Source organism: Corapipo altera, unplaced genomic scaffold, assembly GCF_003945725.1.
Source record: "Corapipo altera isolate COAL_440 unplaced genomic scaffold, ASM394572v1 70, whole genome shotgun sequence".
NCBI lineage: Eukaryota > Metazoa > Chordata > Aves > Passeriformes > Pipridae > Corapipo > Corapipo altera.
Genome location: NW_020884911.1, coordinates 1,581,438 through 1,606,432, shown reverse-complemented (window position 1 = coordinate 1,606,432; position 24,995 = coordinate 1,581,438). Strand labels below are relative to the sequence as shown.

Here is a 24,995-nt window from a genome sequence, read left to right as displayed (position 1 = left end):
CTCCTGAGGAGGAAACCTGTCCTGCTTCTGGATTTCACCTCCTGAGGAAAAAACCTGCTGAGTTTTCCCCCTCACAGACATCTTTACTCACAAAAAGGAGAATGGAAGAGCATCTCCCTCCTGCACCAAGTTTTCCCCCTCACAGGTACTTTTATTCCCTGCCCTTTTCCCCTCATGGGCACCTTTATTCTGCATGAAGGGAATGGAAAAACATCTCCCTCATACACTGAGTATTTCCCTCACACGCATCTTTATTCTCCTAAGAGGAGTGGAGAATCTCTCTCCCTTGCCAAGTTTTCCCCTCACGGGCACCTTTATTCCCCAAGAAGGGAACGGGAGAGCATCTCCCTCCTGTGCCGAGTTTTTTCCCCTCACAGGTACATTTATTCCCCTAAGGGCAGTGAAAAAGCATCTCCTTCCCGCCCTTTCCCCCTCACAGCTACCTTTATTCCCTATGAAGGGAATGGAAGAGCATTTCCCTCCCTCCCGCACTTTTCCCCTCACAGGCACCTTTATTCTCCTGAGGGAGATGGAGAATATCCCTCCCGCGACGAGTTTTTTCCTTCACGGGCACCTTTATTCCCTATGAAGGTAATGGAAGATCATCTCACTCCCTCCCGCACTTTTATCCTCGCAGGCACCTTTATTCTCCTGAGGGAAATGGAGAACATCCCTCCCTCGCTGACTTTTTCCTTCACAGGCATCTTTATTCCCCATGGGGGGAATGGAAGAGCATTTCCCTCCCTCCCGCACTGTTCACCTCACAGGCACCTTTATTCTCCTGAGGGAGATGGAGAAATATCCCTCCCGCGACGAGCTTTTCCCTTCACGGGCACCTTTATTCCCCTTTGGGGAATGAAAGAGCATCGTCCCTGCGGGGCACGTTTATTCCCAGGGAATGGGCGGAGGAGCCTTTCCCTGCGGGGCACGTTTATTCCCCGGGAGATGGGCGGAGGAGCCTGCCGGTCGCTCTCCGCGGAGGCTCTGAGGGCTCGGGGCTCTCGGGGCTCTGAGGGTTGGGGACACTCTGAGGGCTCGGGGCTCTCGGGGCTCTGAGGGTTGGGGACACTCTGAGGGTTGGGGACACCGTGAGAGGTTTGAGGGGTTTGGTCTCTCGTGGCTCTGAGGGCTCCGGGCTCTACCCGCAGCCGCATCGCGCGCGCGCGCCGGGCGCGCGTCCTGCAGCGGTTCCCCCCGGCCCCGCCCCTCTCTAATCGCGCCGCCATCCCCGCGCGGCGGCGGCGGAGGGATACGCGGCTGCGGGCGGAGGGATCCACACGCTGGAGCCGCCCCGGGCAGGGAGAGCGGGCTGAGGGAGGGAAGGAGGGAGGGGAGCGGGGCGAGGAGGGGGCGAGCGATGCGGCGCGGCCGCGCGGGCTGAGGCGAGGCAGCCCCGCTGCGGGCACGACGGCGGTGGGCGGCGGAGCTGGTGCCGCGGAGGCGGCGGGAGAACAGCTGGGGAGGGGTCCGGGGGGCTCCGGCCGCGGCGAGGGGAGAGCGGAGCCTGAGGGGAGGCGGCCGGCGCGGGGGAAGGGCGAGGCTGCGGGGCCGGGCGGCGTGTGCCGGTCCTGCCGCGCTCCGGAGGCGCAGTTTAGTGGAAAAGGGGAAGGGGGTAGAAAAGGGAAGCGGTTTAAAATAGCCCCCGGTCGCTCCGGGGGGTGGCTCCCGGTCCGTGCCGTGGCGGGGGGGCAGCGGGGCTCTGGTGCAGCCGCAGCCCGGGGGGCTCGGCCGTGAGAGGGGCGGGCGGCTCTGCCCTCGCTGCTCCCCTCGCCCGCCCGCCCTCCCTCGGGGCTTTTTTTGTGTGTGGGGAACGGGCAGGATGAGCTTGCGGAGTTTTGCTGGAATTTCTCCTTCCTTTCTGAGGCGCTGCCGCTGCTGAAGCAGATTTTCCCCTTCCTCTCTTTTTTTTTTTTTTTTTTTTTTGTCTGATGCAGAATCCCAGTAGCTAGGCAGCCTCCCTCTTTTCTTTCCTGCCTTCCTTCCTTCCACCCCTCCGCTATGTAGGGAGGGACGGGCATCAATGGAAAGGCTGAAATGCGCGTAGATGGACTTGCAGATGCATTTTTTCACGAAAGAGGAGGATAAATCCCGCTTGCCCCCGCACTGACTTTTTTTATTGCTGTTGCATCGCCTGGAAAAATGGGGTTCGCTCGCTCCTGCTGAATCCTCGGAGCATTCCAGAGAGTTTGCTGCAGTGAAGGACTTCTCTAATTTTTTTTGCGTCGGAGGAGCTGCATTGATGTTACGCGTTTTTTTTGTAAAATGGAGAACGAGATCTTCACACCCCTTCTGGAGCAGTTCATGTCGAGCCCTCTCGTCACCTGGGTAAGCGTTCATTTTGCCTTCCCCCCCCCCCCCCACCCCGTTACTCCTTTTATTTGCTCATTGTTCGACGAGAAGTGCCTTGCGGCAGGAGAGCGAGGTGGAGTTAATGTCAGGGTGGTGGTGGTGATGATGAGCATTATGTTTTAGGTTAAGACATTCGGACCGTTAGCCGGAGGAAATGGGACCAACCTGGAGGAATATGTGGCGCTGGTGGATGGAGTGTATCTGAACGAAGTCATGCTGCAAATGTGAGTGTGGGCAGGCGCTGCCTCAGGGTTATTTCTTTTTTTTTTTTTTTTTTTTTTTTTGCCGTTCGATTTCTCCTGTATTTTTGCTTCCTTGTGAAAAATCCTTTCCTTCCCTCCCCGTGTTGACCTTGGGGAAATTTTTCTTTTGTGGTGAGTGAAGAGGAGGCTTGGGAGCCTGGCAGATGCCGTGCAATGTCCGAGGGATGTATTTGCAGGATGTATAGTGTGCTACAGGCTGAATCACGGCTGGAGAATTTACTGGAAAACGGGATGACTGTGAATACTTTCCCAGATTTCCACTGAGAGGAGTAAGGATTCATTCTACTGTTAAGTCCTGCTCATAACCAAGAATGTGAATAAATTTGCTTGGCTGATAAGATTCTAATCCATATCTTGGTTCATGTGACTTACAACTTGAGGATGGCATGCCAGTCACACAGTGCTCACTGAGCAAATGGACTGGCCTTTAACTCCTTCCTCTTTATTTTCCACGCTTCCAAATCAGAGTGGATAGCAGCTGAGCTGATATTTTGAGAGTAGAGAGTGTATTCCGGGTGCAGACCACACAAGAACCATTTTTACAGGGGTTTGTAAACCGTTCATTGGAGAACTCTGATTGTTAGAGGGATTTCTTGACAGTGGTTTTTTTGTTAATCATCATTTTGACTGGAATGTTGCCCACTACTGTAGTGCTGGAGAGTAACACTTCTGTCAGGTGTCTGGGGATAGACTCATAAAAGTGTTACTAGTGCAAAAATTTCTACTTTTTTTTTTGATATTTTAGGTCTTCACAGAGAAATAAGCCTTTTGTTTGTACAGGTATGGAAAACTAGGCTTGTGGCTGGAAACTGGGTACATCAGTGCACGAGCAGCTTGTGTTGGCAGCTGTTCCTCAGGAACACTGCTCAGGGATGGGCATCCTCTTACTCTGTAGTTTTTTATTCATATTTAGGACTTTAAAAGTTCGTGCAGTTGGTGTTCAGTTGGTATTCACATCTTTTTCCAACCACAGTTTTCTTTGTCACCTACCTCTGCTCAACCAAAATTCCAAGTATTCACTTAAAATATTCCCTCTAGTGTTGAGAAACATGGAAAACTTGGTGGAATTGAACTTTCTGGGAAAAAAAAACCCAAACAAACCTGAGTCCATTGTGGTGCATTATTCTTATTTTACAATTTCTTTTTTTCCTTGGGCTACATGTGAATGAAATGTCTTGTCAGCTACATCCATGCATTTAACATGTAGAGCTTCTACTTGGTAAAGAAGTTTGACTCAGGGAAGGCAAATTTAGCACTGGAACAAGGTGATTCTGAAGAATATAGTCCTGGAGTTAAACTTTATCAGGAGTTTTTTTAACAGTGAGTATAAATTGATACCTGGCACGTGCTTGTAAAGTGGAAAACTGTTGGGAAGGAACATTCCCGTGCCTAAGGCACCGTGTGTTGAGTTTGGCTTTGACTTTGTGCATCTTTGACCCCATGCCATGATTGCTGGAGTTTGCTCAGGAGGTGCTGGGTGTGGAGGTATAAAAAAACCCACACACTGGAGATGTAAATTGGAAATAGTTTGGTAAGTCAGAACAGTTAAAAACTACCTGAAACTAGAGGTGAACGTAAAAGGGTCGGTGTACAAATGAAATTAATTTTAGAAATATGTACCCACACTGGAAGGTGTGTTTTACTTTAAATACATTATTTGGGAGGTGAGGTTGGTTACTGCTCAGAATTGCCTTTCATGACTGTGTTCATATTTTGGGAGGGTTCAGTTTGTTTTGGGTTTTGTGCCAGGACTGAAAGAGGGGAAAAAGTGTTTCATGTTTTGCAGACTGAGTCTGTCAGTGGTGAAGTCACTGTGGAAAGCTGTGTTCACCTCCAGTCCTGTTCACCTTGAACATCCACTTATTGAGCACACATCTTCCTTTGCAAAAGCCTCTCAAAGAGGCAGCCCCAACCAACCATCAACAGAACTTATTTCCAGTGTTTGCCATTTTTATTTCTTTTATTTTCCTTTCATTCTTAACTACCACGTGTTGAAGAAATGTGGCAGAAAAGTTTGTGTCACGTGACTTCAAAAGAGAGGTGTTTTTCGTGAGAATGTTGGGATTGGAGGTTTTGTTGTTGGTTGGTTGGTTTGGTTTGGGTTTTTTTTTTTTAAAGCTCTCAGTGACTTCCCACGAGAACAAGCTCTGTGGTGAGGAGCTCTGGCAGTGGAGGCTGTCAGAGGTGCTGTGCTCCTGCTCCCTGTATACTTTAATACTTAACTGTGTTCTTGCCAAATGTTGGAAACCCCAATTCTGTGACCCTAGAAGTGAGTGTTAATATTGGATTAGGCATGGTTTGCAAACAGTGACACAGTCAAAAAAAAAAAAAAAAAAAGTGGCTTTGTTAGTTAGGGAAGGTTTTTAATTCGGTCAGAAAAGAGTTAATCCTGCCCTCCATCAGCTACCAGGGAGAGTTTGTCAGGACAGGATTTGTTTCTCCTTGTGCTTGTCTGGATCAACTTTATTTCCCACAATTGTAGTGATTCAGAGGAAATAGGTGTGAGCACTGGAGTAGTTGCAGGATGCTGATGGGACTGAGGCTGCAGGGTCTGTCAGCACTGGGTTTGTTAGTACCTCATGCATGAGAGGGGAAAATTCATTGCATTCCTTGTCTGCCTTTTGACTTTGGCTTTTTGGACACTTCTGAACCTGTGAAAATTGCACAGATTCCATTCGGTGTCCAGTTACATCTGAAGAGCTCTTCCTTTGTTGGAGATGCTACAGGCTAATTTAATTATTGCTTTTTTTAATTTTGTTTTTAATTAAGGAGAATCCCAGCGTTGCAATATTAGCTCCCGACTTGAGAGAATGCCTCTAATTTCCTGTTTAAATTTAGGCCCAGTTCTTCAGAAGTGTTGGGTTACCTACCTTCTGCTGGGATCAGTCACTATCTGATACTTGGGCACAGAAACCCATCTGTCTTTCTAAATCTGAGCCTTTATCTTTGTGTTCCTTGATACAAAAAGGGGGTCACGCTGCCTGCAAATCAATCAGAGCCCAGAGATCACTGCAGGGCTGCTCTGCCAGGGCAGGGAGGTGGGGGGACACGCCAGGAACCCTTCCTACCTTCCCTGCACCTCTATATCATGATCCTTCTGACATGGGAAAGTTCAAATCTGTTGTGTGCAGTGCTGACATCAGGGAACCACTGTCATTCAGTGGATTAGTCACCTGTTGCACATCTCAGCACAATTGCAGTAAAATAATACTTGCTTGTCCCAGAGGTACTTTTCCAGCACCTGACTGGCATCACCTCAGGGGCTTTTTATAGTCTGAGCATTGTGCTGTTTGTGTTCCTCTGATCCAAAAACATCAAGGTAACTTTACAGAAACACTCGTTTTCTGAGTGCTGTTTAATTCACGTCTTTGATGGGTTCTTGTTCTCTGATATTTCACTGAATTCCAACAGGATTGTGTAAGAAATGCTGGGAGTCTTGTAGTATGAGCTGTGGTTCCCAGACTGACAAGGGTCTTGCTAGTTCCTTTGAATAAAAACAGACAGCTGCAAGTAGTTACAAGATTGGGGCTTTCATTACATTTACCACCACCATTAATATTTGGTCAAGCAACAAAGACTCGAAACTCTATTTTACTTTTTTTTTTTGTTTTATTTTACTGTGCTTTGCAGTTGTGGAAAGAAATCTGGTTTAAAAGGAACTCTTGGACACAGACTGGGTGCAGGGTTGGTAACGTGCAGACCCAAACTCTGAATTAATTTAATCCACTGTCTGGAAAACCTGGCTGCTTGCACCCCAGTGTGCCATTTATAGCTTTGCTCTTAATTCAATCTATTAACCAGGACTTTCCATATCAGTTGCTGCATCCAGACACGCTGAAAGCCGCTTCAAAGGGCGAAATATTTTATCCTCCTCCTGGTTTTTTTCCCCCTTTTGCTGTTCTCCCACTGCTTTTCCCTGGCTGGATTCACTTGCAGGCCTTTCCCACCCCTCAGATTTTCCAGGTGGACGGGCTGAGTGTTTCCTTGCCCGGCTCTGGCGGTGTGTGCCCAGAATGTGGACTGCTGCCCTGGCTGCTCTTCTGAGCTCTCAGTCTTCACTTGTGAGCTTTTTTTCCAAGCCCTGGAGCCTGCCAGCCCATACTTCTGGCTTGCCTATATCTTTCCCTGAAAGCTGGACTCGGTCTCTGGTGCAGCAGCCAGCTGCCTGCTCTGGGAAAGGGAGCAGGAACAGCCACTCCGCTCCAATTAACTCCTTCTTGGGAACACCAGGCAGCAAGAGGCAGGTTCTGGCTGGGTGGGGAAATGGAAAAGAGGGAAATTAAATGGGTGACTTTGGCTGTAGGAGCATCTGTTTTAGGAAAAAAAGGTCAAATATTATGAAGTCTGCACCTTTCTCACTTTGTTGTAGCGAGTGCATTTGATTCCCACTTCTCAGACGTGCTCTGTCTGGTTTCCACAGGTGCAAGGTACATCTCCCTCTCAAAGTCTGGAGTTGTTGCTCTCTCCAGCAGCAGCAGGGCCGAGATTTTTCTTCAGGAGAGATGGATTTCTAACAGTAATTTTTCCTCTATAAACGGGTCCAGCACAATGTGCAGCGCGGTCAGGACTGTTGGGATTAAAACCTTTTGATTACAGAAAAGGAAAACATCATCATCATCATCCTCATGGAACATCTGCCTGCAGTGAGCTCTGAACTGGGCAGATGAGGGGCACGTGGGCTGGTACCTGCACTGCTGAGGGGCTTGATAGGAAAAGGGAAGAAGGTGTGGGTTGAACATGGAATGTTTGAAGTGTCTGATCTTGGCTTATGTTTCACTGGGGGTTTTTTATGCACGTGTACCCTTTTCCACAGTTGATGTCCCCTTTCCTTCCTCCTGGCTGCTCTGACTTATTACTGAGCAGCAAACTCTTCTGTGCTTCGCTCTTGTTCCTGGCAGAATTTTGAAGATTAGGAATTAAATCATCTAATCTTCCTCTACATGTATGCATCCACTTCTTTTCTCTCTTCTTCATGTGCTGTCTTGATTATCTGTCTCTGTCTCCTTATTTTATTTTGGTGGTGTACTACTTATCCCACCCTTAGTCTGGGCTGCTAGCTGGGGCCAGGGAATAAAGGCTGGATTAAAAACCATTTTTAATACATCCAGAGCTGGTTTTTTGGGTCTGTCTACCTGTTTCATGATTAACCATCTCAGATCTGAAAATAACTTGTTTCAGCATTGAAAACATTCTGGTGAGGAAATGACATATATTCACTGTGGCTTTTGTAATGTCATTTTCAGAGGATTTTGCTTTGCACTTACTTCTGTCTGCTCTTCCAAAGCACTCCATGGAAATCATGGCAGCAGTAAAATCCAGAGTTTTAGGTGAGCTGCAGACCTCTTTCCTGGGACACTACTTCAGGTTTCCTGGCTGGTCTGGAGGGGTCTCCACACCACAAACCTTGGCAAAGTATTGCTGTGCTCTGATCTTTCCTTTAAAACCTACCCATGTTAACTGACAAATTGGTTACTAAATCAAGCACATCACATCCTATGCCAAATTTGACAAGCCTGCTTCTAGATTTTCCTCCTTTGTTTCTTCTGCTAAGAAGGGAATTGGAAGGTTTGTGTTCTTTCATACGTTCATCTTATTTTTGGTTCCTCTAAACTAAATACCAGTTTGTTTCCTTGTCTCCCCTCCTGCACCACTTTTCCCTATGCAGTAATTATTTAGGGATCAAGGCATTTTTTTGGAACTGCTGGTTTGTTAGAGCACATGACCTCGGTGGTCAGAGATTATTTGGGAATAACTGCGTGAGTCTGTTTGTGGGTTTGCTTTGTTTGGGAGCGCAGGATTTATCCCCAGGATGCTCCAGAGGCAGTTGTTGTTGAGCAGCGTTTACAAAATGCCTCCCCCTCGTTTCATGGGATTAATTGATGCCAAGGCATTGAATGGAAGCAAAGCTGCTGCTTGACCCGAGTGAAAATTCCCTTCTGTTATACTTTTACACTGGGAAGTGGTAAGGGGTGAACTCCTAAATGGTGTGTACCAGATTCCTGGCCACTGAGTGAATCTTGGAATGTGTTGCTCCCAAATTTGCTTCCTTTCCTGCAATGATATGAGATAAACCCACTTGGGTTTATTGCAGAATTCTATCTTGGTTTAAGCTTCAGGGAGATATTTGCTCTAGTTTTTCTTTGTGTGGTATCTTTGTTTTTCTTAAATAAGCCCTTGAGCGAGGAGTGTCTGGTGTAATTTCCTGGTAGCTTGGGAATACACTTGCTGTGTGTTTAGTGTTGTGTGTGCTGGACAAAACCAGCCCACAGATAGTACTTGATGTGTCAGAGAAGGGAGACAAATGTCACACTGTCACTAGGCTGAAAACTGGTATGGCCAAAGGTGAATATGTGTATTTTAGTGTTATTATTTTACTCCTAGAAGGTTTATTTCCCTTCGTGAGAAAGGGAAATGCTAAAGTAATAGTGCTCCAACCAAAAGCGTTCAGTGGAAGTCATTGTGGTGCTGTTTTTACAGCTGAAGATCTTTTTAGTGACAAAAATTGCAATATTTGGGTGGCTCTGGTGTCATTTCACTTGGCTGATCGCCCATTGTTTCCCGTGGGTTTAATGCTCCGGGTGCTGAGCTGTTTGACCTGTGGTCAGGCTGCTTTGACTCTGAAGTGCTCGTTTGTTTCGAGAATTTACAGCTCCAGCAAAGCTCCAAGTCAAGAGTGAAAATGAGGGAACGTTTTTTCCAAGTCTTCCAAAGGAGAAATTGGTCTTGGTGGTGCTGTGATTATCAAAGAAAGCAAAGTACGTGGTGCTGGAAGTTTGGTAGGGCAGAAGAAAAAAACCTTATACATACAAACTACCCCAAAGAGGTTTTTTCAGCCTTACATAAAGAAGACTGCATCAGTGTGTATTGTTTTAAAATCCTACGTAGCAACTTCCCCCTGTATTCATATTTTAAGTGTCTTAGAAAGCGTGTTAGCTCCACAAATGCCATTTGCTCGGGGCAATAAGTGTTTATTGTCTTCTCCTCTGTGCTGCTCGCTGCTTCCTGTCAGCGACGACAACTCGCTGGCCCCGTTCTGCCGCTTTTATAACTGTTCCTGATGTTCCTTCCCGAGGGATACCTGCGTGTTTGCACGACGTCGTTCCCCAGGGCAGGTTGTTTAGAAGCATTTTCTGCCGTCAGTGCCCTGTGATGTTGGGTGCCAAGTCATGCCGCGCCTTGTGATGCCGAGCTGGGAGCGCCGAGCGCCGCGAAGTTAATCAGGCTGTTGTCACAGGATCGTTGGGGGTGTCGATGTTTGCGGTGGTTTAGTGTCGGGTGCTTTGAGGTGTTAATCGCCAAGTGAAGGAGTTTTCAGTTGCTCTGTTAATTACCGAATGGATCTTCAGGTTTGAACTCATTTCAGAAGTGAAGAGTTGACCCTGAGAGGGAAAGTAACATCAGGGCTTGAAGAAGAAGTCAAAACTTCGGTATTGCTGATCCTCAGGAGTTTGTTTCTGTGCCGTGTCCATCCCTGACCTTTGTAGCCTCCACGCTCCTGCATCCTGGGCATCTTTTGGCTTTAGTTTAATTTGGAAAGTGATGTAGAGCAAGTCCTGCAGCATTTTCGCTCTCCCTTTTCAAACAGTAGTTGATACTGGTTAGAAAAGCCCTCAAAAACCGACCAAGCAAACCAAGAGGATACTCAGAGTTGTTGGAGTGAGGTGTGTTTGTCAGCCTTTCTGCTTCTCGTGCATTTCCTCAAAAAAAGGATTTGTTTGTTCACGTTTCTTCTAGAATTCTCAAGTTTTTAATAGCTAGGTGTGTTTATTTTGAGTGGCAGCATGAAGTGCTCTGGGATGCTTTGAATCCCATGGGTTTTCCTTTCCCTGAGTGACACTTTTTACTTTGATGGAGGCCAGTTCACCTTTTGCAAGCTCCACGTTGTCACTGATTGTCGTGGGGAGCTCACCCAGGTTACTCAGTGACTCACTGGGTTCAGTTTTTGGCAATTTTTGATTTTTTTCACCTTTTGGTGTGATAGGAAAGGAGTGGTCAAGGTCAAGGTGGAACAGTAGTAATAAAGTAATTTCATACTAGCGATGCCAAAAACAGAGGTTGCTCTCTAAACTTGGAACTCAGAGATTTTCAGGGGGGGTTAATTCAGTGTGTGGTTAGTCAGCGACAGGTGAACTGGTTCCTCTCTTCTTTCCTCACACATTTTGCTCACCTGCAGCATCTTATTGCTATTAAGAAACAGAGACAGGACGAAAAATAAATCTGTGCTGTTCTGGGCTCTGTTGTTTTGGTGTTGTTTTTTTTTTCTTTTTAAAACCCCGGGAGGGAGAAATCGAAGCTCGGTCAGCAGCCTCCTGAACGCGCCGTGATTTCGTGTGGCTGTTTGCGTGTTCCCACGTGAGGGGCTGTCCCTTGGTGCTGCTGTGACCCTCCCGTGGGGTCCCCCGCAGGTCAGGGCAGCCCCCGGGGTGCTGTGCTGGGCAAGGGGGGGGGGCACGGGGTTAGTGGGCGGGCCAGCAGCCCTCGGAGCAGACGTGAACCGTGAGTAATTAGGCAGCTCCTCTGCTGGCAGTGCCAGCGATTGCTCAGGCACCGGGCAGCGCTCCGGGAGCGGGTCAGCCCGGTCAGATGCCGGGAGCAGGGGAGCTCCACATATGCCCGAGATCCACTCCCATGCCCTTGGCACGGCTCCCTGTGATCCCCACCGGCCGGTCCATTTGTTTTAGGCCAGTTGGTCGGGGTGGTTTTTGTTGGTTTTGTTGTGGGTTTTTTTTTGAAAGTAGGCATTGGGCTTCAGCCTCCTAATAGCTTATGATGTTGGACATAATCCTGGGAAGTGGGGTTTTGTGCAGGGGCCAAAAGACTCTGGATGTTAGACCTACTTCCTAAAGCTCACGTTATCACGAGGCAAAAAACGTTTGATGCAGCTTTGAACTTCTGGCTCTCAATCTCTGCTAAGTGCAGGGTTGGAAAAGGGTCCTTAAACTGAATTTTAATACCTCGTTTTGTGGCAAGGGGGGTATCTCAGTGTTTGGAATGGTTCTCTGGGGGTTTGAGCAGATGCCTGCAGGGATACATGACCCTGATGCTTGGGCAGGATTGTCTCAACATGTTTGCACGTTCCAAGTTAGGGTCAGAGCATCCTTTTCCTGGGTCCAGTGTAAGTGCACAAAGATCCAGTGGCTAAGCAGGGTTGGGAAGTGAAGCCTTGAGCATCTCTGGAGTGTTGACATCCCTTGTGTGTTCAGCACATGGAGTGTGCCTGGGGCAATATCTGCAAATTGTGTCTCAGGGCTGGCACCTCTTACCTGGTGCTCTGCAAGAGGGAGGAGGATTTTATTGCCTCTGTTTTTCAGATAAACACTTGCTGAGTTAGTTCTCTGCACAGGTCAGCAGTGGGCAGTCCATGTGAGGAGTTATTCTGTAGGGAAGGTGGATGCAGGAGGAGTTTGAAGGATGGCATCTTGTCCCAGCCTTTCTAGAACATGTGTGATACTGATTATATGGGAAATTCAGGATCTGCCCCATTCCTTAGCACTGTCCTTCCTGCAGACTCACCCCAAGTGATGATTTTTCCATGGATCAGACAATCAACTGGGGAAGGCCAGTGCTACTTTAGTCCCTCCTGCTTCTGATAACTTCACTGCCTCAGTGTACCACTTGCTGTGGTGTTGCTTCAAATGTCTAAGCACTTAAATATTATCAGTTATTCTCCCTGGAAGGCCCCACTTTTATTTTGACTTTGTGCTGCTTTGTCAGTAAAAGGACACTGCTCTATTAAATCTCTTTGCAAAACACTTTTTGTGCACGCTTATTGTTTCCTTGCCAACAGTAATATTGGAAAGGCTTGCTTTATTACTTGAAATCTATCAAAAAATTCTGTTATTGGTGAAATATTTGGAAGCTAGCAGGAGCGAGCCTCAGCATTCCGGTTAAAAGGACTTTGCAAAAAATTTAACTTTAGTGAGGGAGCAGCATTTTTTTGTACAAGTGAGTGCTGTGAGTCAATATTTATTGCTCTTTGAGATGTTCACTTGCACAGAATTTTTTCCAGAGTGCTGTTGCAGCATTTCACTGCACTTTACCCGGATAGATCCAAACAATGGAATATTTAAAATTAGGGTGCGTTGCGATACCAGACTTAATCATTAAGTACCATCAAGGAACAGATGGCAGGAGGGGACACAACTGGTTTGCAGTCTGCATAGATTTAAGCATGAAGCCATTAAGCTATCACATTCCCATTTCTGATAGATTTTGGTCAATGAAAAATTAAAGGCCCGTAATCCCTGATTATTTGGAGGCTCAATCCGCGATTCACGACGCTGGGGAGTATTTCCAAATCACCCAGGTTCCCCCTGCAGTGAGGAGTTTTTAAACTAATGCATCACTGGGAGGGGATGCTCCTGTCTGCTTTTGCTGCCATTGAAATTAATGTCTCTTGTCAGAAGTAGGTTGCTCTTAAATGTAAAATTGCTGAAGGGGATCTTTCACCGCTCTGCTTCCTATCGACTTGTGCACAGATTTGCCCTATTTTGCTGGGCTGTTTGCCACTGAAGCAGTTGAGCATCTCCACCTCAGAAAAAGGAGCAGATCATGGCCTTAAAAATGGGTATAGTGGCCACCAGAATCTCAGCTTTAAAACCAGCTTTTTAAAACCATATCTCTTACAAAAGTCTGTTTTATATTCTGAATTATTTCCTTTGCCTCATGTATTCCCGACAGCATCTACCAGTTTATTTCAGTGGTATTGGAGCAAATGCATTCTAATAAAGAGAGCTGTTTTGCATTAAAAAAAAAATGTAATTATTGTAAACATTTTATTGGTCATAAAAATTAAATAATTCAGCATATTGAAGTGATCTATTAAAATCTTCAGTGAATTTTCGAAAAATGTAAACTGGTTTATGGCTGTTCTTTTAAGCCATACAGGTTTGGGCAGTTTTATGTTTAGATTTTTTTTATCTTTTGGCATGAAAAATAGTTGCACCTCGTGTTTCATTAGTTATTTTGAATGCATGGTAAGAAAATCAGTATGTCCTGGCTTGGACCAGTCTGGCAAAACACAATTCCACAAAGAATATATGATGGAAAATGTGGAGCCAACATCGTGCTGTGGTATTTGAGAGGGACAGATTAAGACATCTTAGTCATGGCTAAAGTGTTAATTGGGAGCATCAAAGAGAACTCACCTCCCTTGTTTGAAGAGTAATGAGACAATACAACATTCTCAAACAAAAACGACCAAGAAATCTGCTACCTGTAGTGAACTATTGAGGGTACATGTTTAATTAAATTAAAAATGATTGGTAGAGATTAGCAGTGTTACTGATATCCAAGCACCTTGGTTTTGTTGATCCTCAAAAGCAAGGGGTTCAACTTCTTGTCACCGTTACCTGTTTTAAAGTTCTGCTGAAAAATGTGAAGGAAATTCAGAGTTTGGGGGTTTCTGTTGGATCCCCTGCCTCAATGTTTTGGAAAAAATTTAAAATTATTAAAATAAATTTGTTCTGTGCTCCAGGTTGTCCCGAGGCTGACATTCTGATTTTAATTGTTGATCATCTGCCCCAGCAGAGCTTCTTATAACTGGACTCTGAGTTTGGTCAAGATACAGTTCCAGAGCACGTCTGTGGCCCAAGTTTTCCCAGCAAAAAATTCACAGTCTCAGTAAACAGTTTCTTGCAATTCATGCCAAAAAAAAAGGATTTAAAAAAAAAAAAAGTTGAATGCCTTCTGCCTAGATCAGTCTAAATATTCCAGCACAGCTTCTGGATCAGTCTAAATATTCCAGCACAGCTTCTGGAATGGGAAAATGCAAAGCCTGGGCTTTGGTGACATTTGGGTTGTGAATTCTTGTGGTTGCACGCTGAGTTTTGTGTTGATGCCCGAAATGAGAGCTGTGACAATATCTCCAGGAAGCTCCAGTGCCCTGTGCTTTGAGTGCTCTGAAGGGAGAGTCCTCTCCAACGTGGGGCTGCAGAAATGCTGCTGCTGAAGATGATGGAAAAGCCCCGAGATAATCCCGTGGTCATTAAGATTAAACATGAAGATTAAGGGCCCCAAATCTGCCTTTTGGAGAGATATGAATGTAGAAATAGGAGACTTCAGCTGATCTCTGTAGGTCAGCAGGGTTTATCGTGGATTTTCTCTTTGATTTTAACAAATTTGAATGAATTCAGCGTGGAAGGGAGTTCAGTTCTGTGCATCTGCAAAGAGGAGTTATTTTTAGCCCCTCTAGTTCCTCCTGCAGCCACAGGTTGGCTGAACTAATAAATCCAAGGTGACACCTCAGTCACACAGTTTTGGCTGATGTATTATTCTCAGATGTACCTTTAATTGTTTGTAGTATTTTTAGGATCGTGGCGATGAGCATTTGGGAATGAGGCAATTACCCATGTCCCAATTTTCCTAGATTTATGTTCACATCTACAAAAAAAAGGGTGCTGTGCTTACTGCTTTTATTTCATAAATGGCTGTGTGTTGGCAGTGCATTTTATATATGACCCAACTTCCTTTCCCAGCACTGTTTTTCCTATCATTTCTATATATCCTTACAAGCCAGGAAATGCTGAGAGCAATAAACTGAAGGAAAGACATCAATATATATCCTTCAAAAATTCTGGTGTGCTGGAAGTTGAGCAAGCTGTGAAAGGCAAATACACAGTTTTGCTAGGGAGAGGTTGGTGCTTTCTTCTTGGAGCTCAGCAGCCCAGCCAGCTGCTCATTTAGCTGATAATAATGTCATTAAACTGCACAATAATGCCATTAAACAGCAAGAGTTGTGTTGTGCAACTGCATCGAGTGTCTCTGTAAAAGGAACTTCACTTTGGCCATCCCCTAGGGGTTGTTCAAAGCTTCAGGAGGGTGTTGAGGGGGAGTGCTTTGATTCTGTGGTGTTTGCCATGGAAAATCCCAAGGAAAGGTTGTCACACTGGGTGTTAATAACTCGCTGTGTCCTGAGGTATTGAAAAAGGGTGACTCATCTGCATTTGCTCAGGTCCTTTCTGCTTTGGGAAGGAAGGAGAGATTGATTTCCTCTCTGAAGCCAGAGAAAACTCTGGTGGGATGTGATAACACCTGACAACATACCAGTCAATAACCCCTTTGTGGACAGGTCTCAATCATCTGTAAATATATTTGAAATAATTTAATGTGTGTTAGCATGATGTATTTCATTTTGTGTTCCAAAAGCCAAAAATCACATTGCTTCTTGTGCCTCATGATAGCAAACCAGCATTTTATAGTTTGTCAGCGTGGCACATGAAGTGTACCTTTAGCTTTAGAGAGAGAGTTTCAAGATTCATGTTCAGTGTGTTCAATTTATTCTCTTTTGTCCCTGTTTTCTCTTGCAGCAATCCAAAGTCTGCCAATCAGAGGATAAACAAAAAAGTCAACAATGATGCCTCGTTAAGGATTCAAAATTTGTCTATTTTGGTGAAACAAATCAAAACTTACTATCAGGTCAGTAATTGCTTCTTGTGTTGTGCTTTGCCTGGAATTATTGCTAAGTGTTCTTTTATAACCATGCCTTTGAACGTAAGAAAAATAAGCTGAGTATTTTGAGATACTTGTAGGAATGGTTGTTTATATATCTGGTCAGATGTTTTATCAGGTTTGATTTACAGCTGTAGTGGAAACACTTATATGTGAATTATGGAACAGATACTCTGTGTATTAAATTACTCCTGTAGCACAGTAAATACTGCTGGTTGATATTTGTGAGCTGCAGCAAGTTTTGTGCCTGTGAGGGACATTATTACAGTGTATTTAACGTTACCAGCGAAGGTTTTGTAAGAAAAACGGGGCAAAACACATTGGGTTTAGAATTAATTTGATTTTCAGCAGGACAGAACCTTTGCTCTGCCTCTCCCTGTGCACCCTGGCCTGGCCTGTGCTGATGTCTGTGCTCCTCCTGTGCACACATGGAGTGTGTGCTTTCCCAAACTCCGAGTGCAGTGAGAATTCCCAGCTGTCGCTGCCGGGAGCGGCCAGCGGACGTTATTCCAGCGCTTCCCGTCGTCCTGTCCTTGGCAGCCCCTGCACGTGGGTTTATGTGCTGCCTGCTATGACCCAGATGCTTTTCCTTTTCCTAATGGAAGTGGTTTTCCACCAGGCATTAGTGCTCCACAACTGGTGCAGCAGAAGGCACGGGCACTGACGGGATTGATCTTTATTGGAATACAAAGCGTTCCCTGTGCTCCACTGGCCTCGTGGTATCAGCCAGTCCTAGTGCTCCAGGACCAGGCAGAATTCCTGGCAGTTAGGTGAATGTTCAGGATTGGGAATGTTGCTCCAAACCTTTGTGAGAGAAAAGATTTATTATATCTTTATTTTAAAGTTAAAAAAGCATTTTTATTGAAGAAATGTTCAAACCACGCCTTTGAAGATCAAACAACACTTTAACTGTTTTACACACTTTCCTCCCCCTTTCCCTCCCCAGTTTCTTGGACTTGTGAGGTGCCTTATGTGAGGGAACATGGAAACACTGCAGGGCTGGTGTTTTAGCAGGAATAAGGATTTGTTTTGGGGATAAAGGGTGGGCCTGGAGCCTTTGCTCCCCCTCCAGCTCAGAGCAGAGCCGGGAGAGGCAGCTCAGCAAACTGAGCTGTGGGAGAGGCAGCTCAGCAAACTCCAAGGAAGGGTCAGTTGAGTTCCTGTCACCTGTGAAATCCCCCCAGGCAGGAAATCCTGGGCTTGATGGATGCCCTGGAATCAAACTGAGAGGCCTCCCATAGCCTGGGGTAGGAACCCTCACACCTGAGTGCTTCCCAGTGTTCCCTGTGTCTGCCTGAGATCCAGGAGCAGTGAACGTGGAAAGCAGTGGCTGTGCTGAGATCTGCTGTTTCTCCCTGGAATATTACAGCAGGAATCAGACATGGACATGAGGATTTTTAATTTTTAGCATTATGTTAACCTAACTCTTAAAGCTTCTTATTGTGAGCTTGTCTGTCTGAGTTTATTCCATGTGATTTTATAACATCTGTGGAAAATGCCCTCTCCGTTTAGCAAACAATTGCATCAGTTTGTGCTTGTCAGAAAAAACTGCTCTGGGAGGACATAACATGCAAAATTAAAATGGTATGTGTAAAGCTTTAGGAAAGGAAATACTGTCAGGCTCTAAAAGTTTGTAGGAGCAAGGTGGAATTTTGTAAACGGGCTGAATTGATTTTTGCAGGTCAAACAGGAGTTAAAAGATCTGGGAATTTTTTTCTAGGTTGGGAGCAGGTGCTGGAGTTAATGCAGGGTGACAGAGGAGGTGGCACACACCTCTGGAGTGAGGCAGAGGTGTTGTAAGGAAACAGGTGATAGTGTCATTTTTTGGTTGGTGTTGTAAGGAAACAGGTGACAGTGTCATTTTTCGGTTACTGCTGCTCACACTCTGCCTCATGGTATGGTGTGATCAGCTTTATGACAGCAGCATGGACTTATTGGAGCTATCACCAAAAAAAAACCAACAAGAAAAGCCACCAAGCCCCCAGTTTGTAGCAGTATTTGGTTTTCTTTCATGGTAGCTGTAAATACTCGTTGAATTCCTCGTGTTTTATCTGTTCTCTATAGATTTAAAACATCCTGTGGTGCCCTTCATATCTTCATTTCTTTGAAAATTGTCTTTATCAAGTGGGTAGTACAGCGTGGTTGAAATTCATGATCTCTGAGTAGGTCAAAAGCTGCTTTCTCCCTCCTCATGATTTGTCTCAGGCATGTGCTGTGAAAGCACATATTTTTCAGTCTAGTATTAATCCATTCAGGTATGACTTTTTATGTCCTGTATTAACTGGTGGGAACTTTCAAGTACAGCTATAACTAATAATTTCTACAGGTGTTTTTGAGGGAATGTTGGGCTTTTCTTAGGTTAGGTTTTTAGGCTGGAGTGTGACACCTCATACTGTTCTGGAATACATTGCCTTGGAGCAGGAACATTTTCTGTATTAATGACTCTGTCACTGTGGAAAAACAAAAAGCCTGGCTCCCGAGCTGCTGCTGGGATGGCATCTGCTGGGAATAAACATCTGGGAATAGGAGAAAGACTACTCTGCTTCAGGAGAATTAGGCTCTGTCTAGACTGAGGATTTGACCCGATTACAGCCGGTCCTGGCCAGGGCACCTCTCCATGGATGGAATCTGGGGGACAGACAGGCAGAGCTGCTGCCTGGCACTTCCATCCAATTCCATGGCACTGTGCAAACAGGGGGTTGTACCTTTATCCTCACAGCTGTCCCAGTGTCACTGCACCAAAGCCCCCCGGGGATTTTCACATCCACCTTTTGGAGAAGCCAAAGAGACCCATGGACGGGAGAGGAAATTGATATTTTGCACCATAAATGCAGCTCAGAGCCAAGAAAATAAACATCTATCGATAGCTTACCCAGAGAAACACAAACATAATAATTTAAAGGGGTTTTGCTGCATTCTCACTGAGGATCTAGTGGGCTTAAGATCTATAAGCCAGCTCATTGCCACGAGAGGATTCTGCTGTGTGGAGATGACCATGCAAACCAGTAAAACAGGGCTTTTGTAGCACTAACTCATAGCTTGTAAGTTTGGTTTTTTTAATTAGAGTCCAGATAATTAAGTGTTTAACATCTATGCATTGAGACCTGAAAAAATTCAAAGTATTTATGTAACACTAGTGGTTGTTGGTATTTGATGTTTGCTTTCCTTCAATACATATGGTGTAAATGACATTGTAATTAACTTTTACAGGAGAACTTGCAGCAGCTCATCATGATGTCTTTGCCAAATGTGTTAATAATTGGCAAAAATCCCTTTTCTGGTAAGTTTATTTTTGACTAAGATAAGAATGTGCACTGGTGTGATAATTTGTGTGAGTTCACTGGAAATAAAATTCATATAGGATCGAGCCTTTTGACAGAAAATTGTGTGAATGCTTTGGCAAATAAGCGGGTTAATGATGAGGAGGAATGGTTTAATGATTTAATAATGGTTTTCTTTGTTCACACAAGGGGTCCACACTATGTAAAAATGTGATTTGTCCCTCTCTCAGGATTTATGTTGGACCAGAGTTCATTTCCCAGCGACCAGTGAGCCACTGATAGCACAGAGTTTAAGTTTCCTGTACTCCCAGCTACTGCACTTCCAACTCCCTTTACCTGTGTCACCGCTGAGGAAATTCAATGCATCTCACTTAATCCAGCTCCTAATCCCTGTTTTTCCTTCCCCCAGATCCCTGCTTCTCTTGCATCCTTACCTGACAATTATTGCTCTGACCTTCTCGCTTTCTCCCCCGAACTGACACTGTCTTCTCCATGCTCCCACCTTCTCTGCTTCCAGCTCTGAGAGTTGCAATTTTGAGCCCAGGACACTTAGCCTGTGTGGAGCCAGCTGACTGTCCACAGCCTCCTGGGAATCTCTGCACCATGCTCTCAATTCCAGAAGCACGGAGCAGACACACCTGGCCTGCATGGAGCCACTCTGGATGGGGCAGAGTTTATTTGCTTGGGTCTAATGTGTCCCAGGTTCTCCTGATGTTCTGACACCTCAGCAGAGAGGTTAGGAACTCCTCTAACAGGCTGTGCAGCTTCCCCTGGCTTGTTTTATTTATTTGGGATGTCTCCTATCCATGCTTCCGTGTCTGTGACACCAGGGCTTTCTCATGAGCCAGAAGAACCATCTGTGTTTCCTCACTTTGCAATCCCAAGGTTCATAACCTTGGTATTTTCCATATCCCATCTGCACACATCCCATTTATGTAGGTATCTTGCTTTTTAATTCTTTTTTACCTGCTGCTTTTGGATATTGCTGCTTTTGCTGCTGAGGTCACAGCCTTTTGAGTTTCTCTGTGTGTAGCTGCTGTCATATGCACAAGAAGTGTCAATGTGGTCTCTTCTTTTCCAAGACAATGGAATGCACCATGCTTTCCTATTTTGATTCCAGACTTTCTTAAGGTTTTCGAAAGACTCCGTGGATTTTATGGAAAAAACAGATTCGAAAAAAAAACCCCAGGTCATTGAGTTTTTTAGTGATGTTTATTTTTCTCTTCAAGATACTGAGACAAAGTGTCTTGGTATTGTGTTGTATAAGATGAAATTTTATTAAAACTGCACTATAAAACCCCACAGAGATAATAATGCATTTAGCTGTACACATAAAAAATCTGTGCCTTGTCATTAATAAGTAGGTGTCTTCGTGTTTTGGGATCTCAGCCACACCTGTGCAGCTTCTGTGGTTTGGCAGCTGGAACCTCTGCTGGTGTGTGCATTGCTCTCCTGTGGGTTTGGGAGAGAAAATCAGGACTTCCCTGTAGCACAGCCCTCGTATTAAAAAAGAATTGTTGTGTTTGGGCAACATTCTTGCAGGTGTTTCACATTCCTGCCCCAGTCCCTCACTGGGTCTGAATCCAGAGATAGGCCCATTCCTTTGGGGTCCCTCCTGAACCTTTCCCCTTTGGAAGTCAGGCCTTGCTGTGTCAGCTAATAAGGATCTCGTTCCAGGATGGATTTTTAAGCTTTATTTGGTGGGCAAGTGCAGGGCTGTTAAAGCCTTGGAGAGGCCTGCAGTGTAAATCTGATTGCCCCAAGGCGAGGCCCTGCAGCAAAAGTCAAGGCTCTGATAATCACTCGGATTTGCTCCACTAAAGCTTGGGCTGGAGCTGGGATTTTTCACAGGAATGTCTCCTGGTTGTTCCCCTTAAGGAATGATCAGTAGGGAAATAGCAGGAGATCAGGAATTGCAGGAGCAGATGAGATTTAAGGAAGAGAAACGCATCTGACTCCATGGGAGGCAGTTGGCTCAGCCAGGGAAATGCAGGTGGAATGCTGGGTTTGAGCTCTGACAAAACGGGTCATCAGGGACTTTATCAGGAAACATCTCAGCTGAGCTAATTGGCAGGAAGCCAGTTGGAGGAGAAAAGTGGAGGAGAGGAGCTGCAGCCTGGAAATGGGAAATTAAATTACAGGGGGGAAAGGGGAGAGGAGATAATGACGAGAGGAAAAAGGCCTTTAAACGGGGGAAAGGGGAGATTAAAGCAAGGCCCTGTTTCTGAGGGAGCCATCCAGGGGAGGTGGGAAAGTCAGGGATGAGAGGGAGTATGAAAGTCAGGGATAAGAGTGGGCACAGGGAAGATCAAAGGGGAGCACAGGGTAGGGACAAAGTTCAAGCAGCGAGTTGGAGGGTGTAGAAGAGAGTGATAATGATTATTTCTGTGTTTGTGGTGGAGGGAAAGGAAGCAAAACACACAGGATGTTTGGCAGCAGGGGGAAGCTGAGGTTGGTCAGTGTTTTGCAGTGTTCCTTCAGGGAATGGGGGACAAAGACAAGGCAGCAGTATTCAGGTGGGTGTTTAAAAAAAACCAGTCAGGAGCTGGGGAGTGAAGAGGAGTTCAGGGCTTGCTTAAAAAATAAAAAAGTGTGATTAATTTATTGGGATAAAAGATGGATGTGAGCTGTTGGGATGGATTCCTCCTGTTCCAGTATTCCAGTTAACCTTCATTAAGACAGGCAGCCAGGTGGAATTCCCCTTCTTCAGCCAAAGTGGCTTCTGGTAAAACACACTCATTGATGTTTTTTTTTCTGTTTCCACCTAAAAGGCTTCCCAGCTCGAGACTTTGGGATGCAGGAAGTGTATAAATGATTAAAAATCTCCCATTTGAGTTCGTGTTCTTCGTAACTTGGCTGAACCTCCCATGAAAAAAAAAATCTAACATTCTGTGTTCATTGGGATTATCCCCATAATTTAGCTCCCTCTGAAAGAAGTGGGCTGAGTCAATGCCTGAGCTATTTTGCCCTCCTCGAAGGCTTTGCTTCATGGCATTTATATTCTAGATATAGACTGTTATTTCTATATTTAGTAGCAAGACGGGGACATTTTGAATGTGAAAAGTAAGAAACGTTTTTTACTAATCTGTAAACAGAGTTCTTTCACTTAAGCTTCTTTAGGAGATTAAGATGCTTAAGGGCAGATTTGGAAATACATTTTGATTTTTTTTGATGTGCAGATGAATATCTAATGCAGCTTTGAGGAAAGAATTTAGGGGAACTTGTCACCTAACTCTGCCAGCTTGGGGGTGGCAGGGAATTTAAACACTGGTGGAACTTCTCTGGAGGTACCTGAGGTGACCACTGAAAATTTGATTGTAGGTCTCCAGAGTGCTCCTAAAAATGTTGCTCTGAAGTTTTGCTTTTCCAAGGGCTGAATTTATGTGGGTTTTTTTGTCCGTTTCAAATTGTTCTATTATGGATGTTGGGTTTTTAACTCTGAAAATTGGCAGTGAAATGGCAAAAAGCACTAAGCTGAAAGGTGGAAAGATGGGGCTTTCCTCCTCTGTTTGTTTTCTAAGCAAGGTTAACATAAATTAGTGGAAATAGTGAGAAAACCTGATGTTTTCTGAGGGGTAGGGGAAGAAGCCCAAATTACCATTTTACACCTACCGTTTTTTCTTCTTGTTTTCTCCTTAGAGCCAGGTACTGAAGAAGTAAAAAAGCTCCTCCTGCTTTTACTTGGTTGTGCAGTTCAGGTGGGTTTAATTATGTTTACATTGGTATGGAATTGTTTTATCTGTTCCTGATCTCTTTTCTTACTATTTTAATACCTGAGGTGGTGTCAAACTTAGTTCTCCCTTGCTCCAGTGCTACTAAAATCTGAATATTCTGACAGTTAAAAAGGCTGCAACCCTGCACCTCTTACTGCACAAAACATGGAATTTCTGATAGTTTATTCATTTCAATAGTGTTCATTTACCTGATGCTGTAAAGAAAGGAAGAAAATAGTAAACTACTGAAGAATTATCTTGCTGATACATCTTACTGCATCTGTTTCATGTATTTAATAAATGCACTATCATAATATTTGAACAAGGAGCTATTTTAAGAAAACTCTTCCTTGCCCCATTTCAACCTGTTTTTTCTTTGTCATTAGTGTTGAAGAGTTATAATTACTGTAGCATGATATAAACCCAGGGTTTTATTGCTCAGCAGAATGACTGAGTAATAATTTAGTCATGTGAACATTGCAATGGCAACTTTATAAGTTTTAAATCTTAGCATTCTAAAAGAGGAATGCTAATACTTGTGCTGATACCCATATAAAATATAGGTGTCTTTATTTTTTAGTGTCAGAAAAAAGAAGAATTTATCGAAAGAATCCAAGGCCTGGATTTTGACACCAGAGCAGCTGTTGCAGCCCATATTCAGGAGGTACATTGGGGGGTTTTTTTGTGCTTTTAATTTATTTTTTTTTGAGGTGTAATGCTGTGCTGCAGGAAGATGGATTGCATTTGTTCAAAAGCAGGTCAGTCAAACGTGTGATTTGCGTATCTGGAGGTTTTAGTAAGCAGAAAAAGTCTTTGTTTTTTTGCTTGATTCACAAAAAGATTTCGTGACGGAGCATTTTTGGGTTACACTGTTAAAGCAGTACCAGTTGCTTCAAGGCATTCTTAAGAGTTACAGCAAATGAAGTTTAGTGATGTTTTCATGTGCAGATTTATTTATAAAATATAATCCCAGTCCCACATTTGTGATGTCTAATATGTCATGGTCATGGTCTAATATGTCTGGCTTTTTGTTTTGCCAGAGGTACAAGGGGCTGCTCTCAGGTAGACAAGAAACTCTTTCCATTTCACACAATTTAATCTATTAAATGAATATATTAATATTTTCCCACCTTGCCGAGAGGATTTAACCCACAGGGTTGCAACTTTATTTTTCTTTGTGCTCCCTTTCTGCTCTGACAAGTCCTAGAGGAAGTTTTTTCTCTCTCGTTCCGTCCCGTGTAGGTCACTCACAACCAGGAGAACGTGTTTGATCTGCAGTGGATGGATGTCATTGTGCTGACACAGGAGTATGTGGAACCTCTCTTGAAAAACATGGCACTGCATTTGAAAAGACTTATAGATGAGAGAGATGAGCACTCAGAGGTACGGATTGGGGTTGGGAAGGGAAATACAAGGCCGGGGTTATCATGAGGCTGTGTGAGAGTGAAGAAACAGGAATGTGTTTAATAACCATTACGAGTTCTGGACCATCTCGGTGGTGCCAGGTTTGCCCCTCAGTGGAGTGTGACTGTGTCAATGTTGCAATTATTCCAAATGTTCCTTGGATGGGCAGCAACTGCTTTTCCTGCTCACAGCCTTGATAGGAGTCAAACACAGGGTAGAGGATGTGTAGTGATTCTTTTTTGCAAAGCAAAAGAAAAATAGCTTTAAAATACGAGAGATCTTCGTGTTTGGATAACACCCTTATTTATCTGAGGAAATAGGGATATTCCTGTGGGTCTGTTGCTTCCCTCAGCTGGCAGGGATGCTGCTGCCACCAGAGAGCATCTTTGGAGACACCCATTTATCCTCACGTCCCAGGAATTCTTGCCTTTCACTACCCAATCCATTCTGAACACTGAGAACGTTGTGCACTTTAAAAGTCTAAATTTCCAGTTAAAAATAAAGGAGCCCAAACACTCCTGTTAAACACCCATGGC

The 24,995-nt window shown here is 44.8% G+C and overlaps 1 protein-coding gene and 1 long non-coding RNA gene across 17 annotated transcripts in view; one reads left to right on the top strand and one right to left on the bottom strand.

The window, feature by feature from the left end:
- The window catches only part of LOC113952094, a 14,861-nt gene extending 14,245 nt beyond the window's left edge, over positions 1-616 (bottom strand). For both annotated transcript variants that reach the window (XR_003529385.1, XR_003529384.1), the window contains exon 1: positions 511-616. This is a non-coding gene — a long non-coding RNA (uncharacterized LOC113952094). The remainder of the gene's footprint in view (positions 1-510) is intronic.
- Positions 617-1,514: 898 nt separating this feature from the next.
- Positions 1,515-24,995, top strand: part of CCDC88A (coiled-coil domain containing 88A) — a 62,157-nt gene continuing 38,676 nt past the window's right edge. For 10 of the 15 annotated variants that reach the window (XM_027653747.1, XM_027653752.1, XM_027653751.1 and 7 more), the window contains exons 1-7: positions 1,517-2,325; positions 2,473-2,573; positions 15,920-16,028; positions 19,272-19,341; positions 22,982-23,040; positions 23,636-23,719; positions 24,298-24,438. In XM_027653747.1, the coding sequence (XP_027509548.1) occupies positions 2,263-2,325; positions 2,473-2,573; positions 15,920-16,028; positions 19,272-19,341; positions 22,982-23,040; positions 23,636-23,719; positions 24,298-24,438 (627 nt within the window). In that variant the 5' untranslated portion in view covers positions 1,517-2,262. Of the gene's footprint in view, positions 2,326-2,472; positions 2,574-15,919; positions 16,029-19,271; positions 19,342-22,981; positions 23,041-23,635; positions 23,720-24,297; positions 24,439-24,995 lie in introns of all 15 variants that reach the window. The other 5 variants (XM_027653741.1, XM_027653739.1, XM_027653740.1 and 2 more) reach the window with 4 other exon arrangements.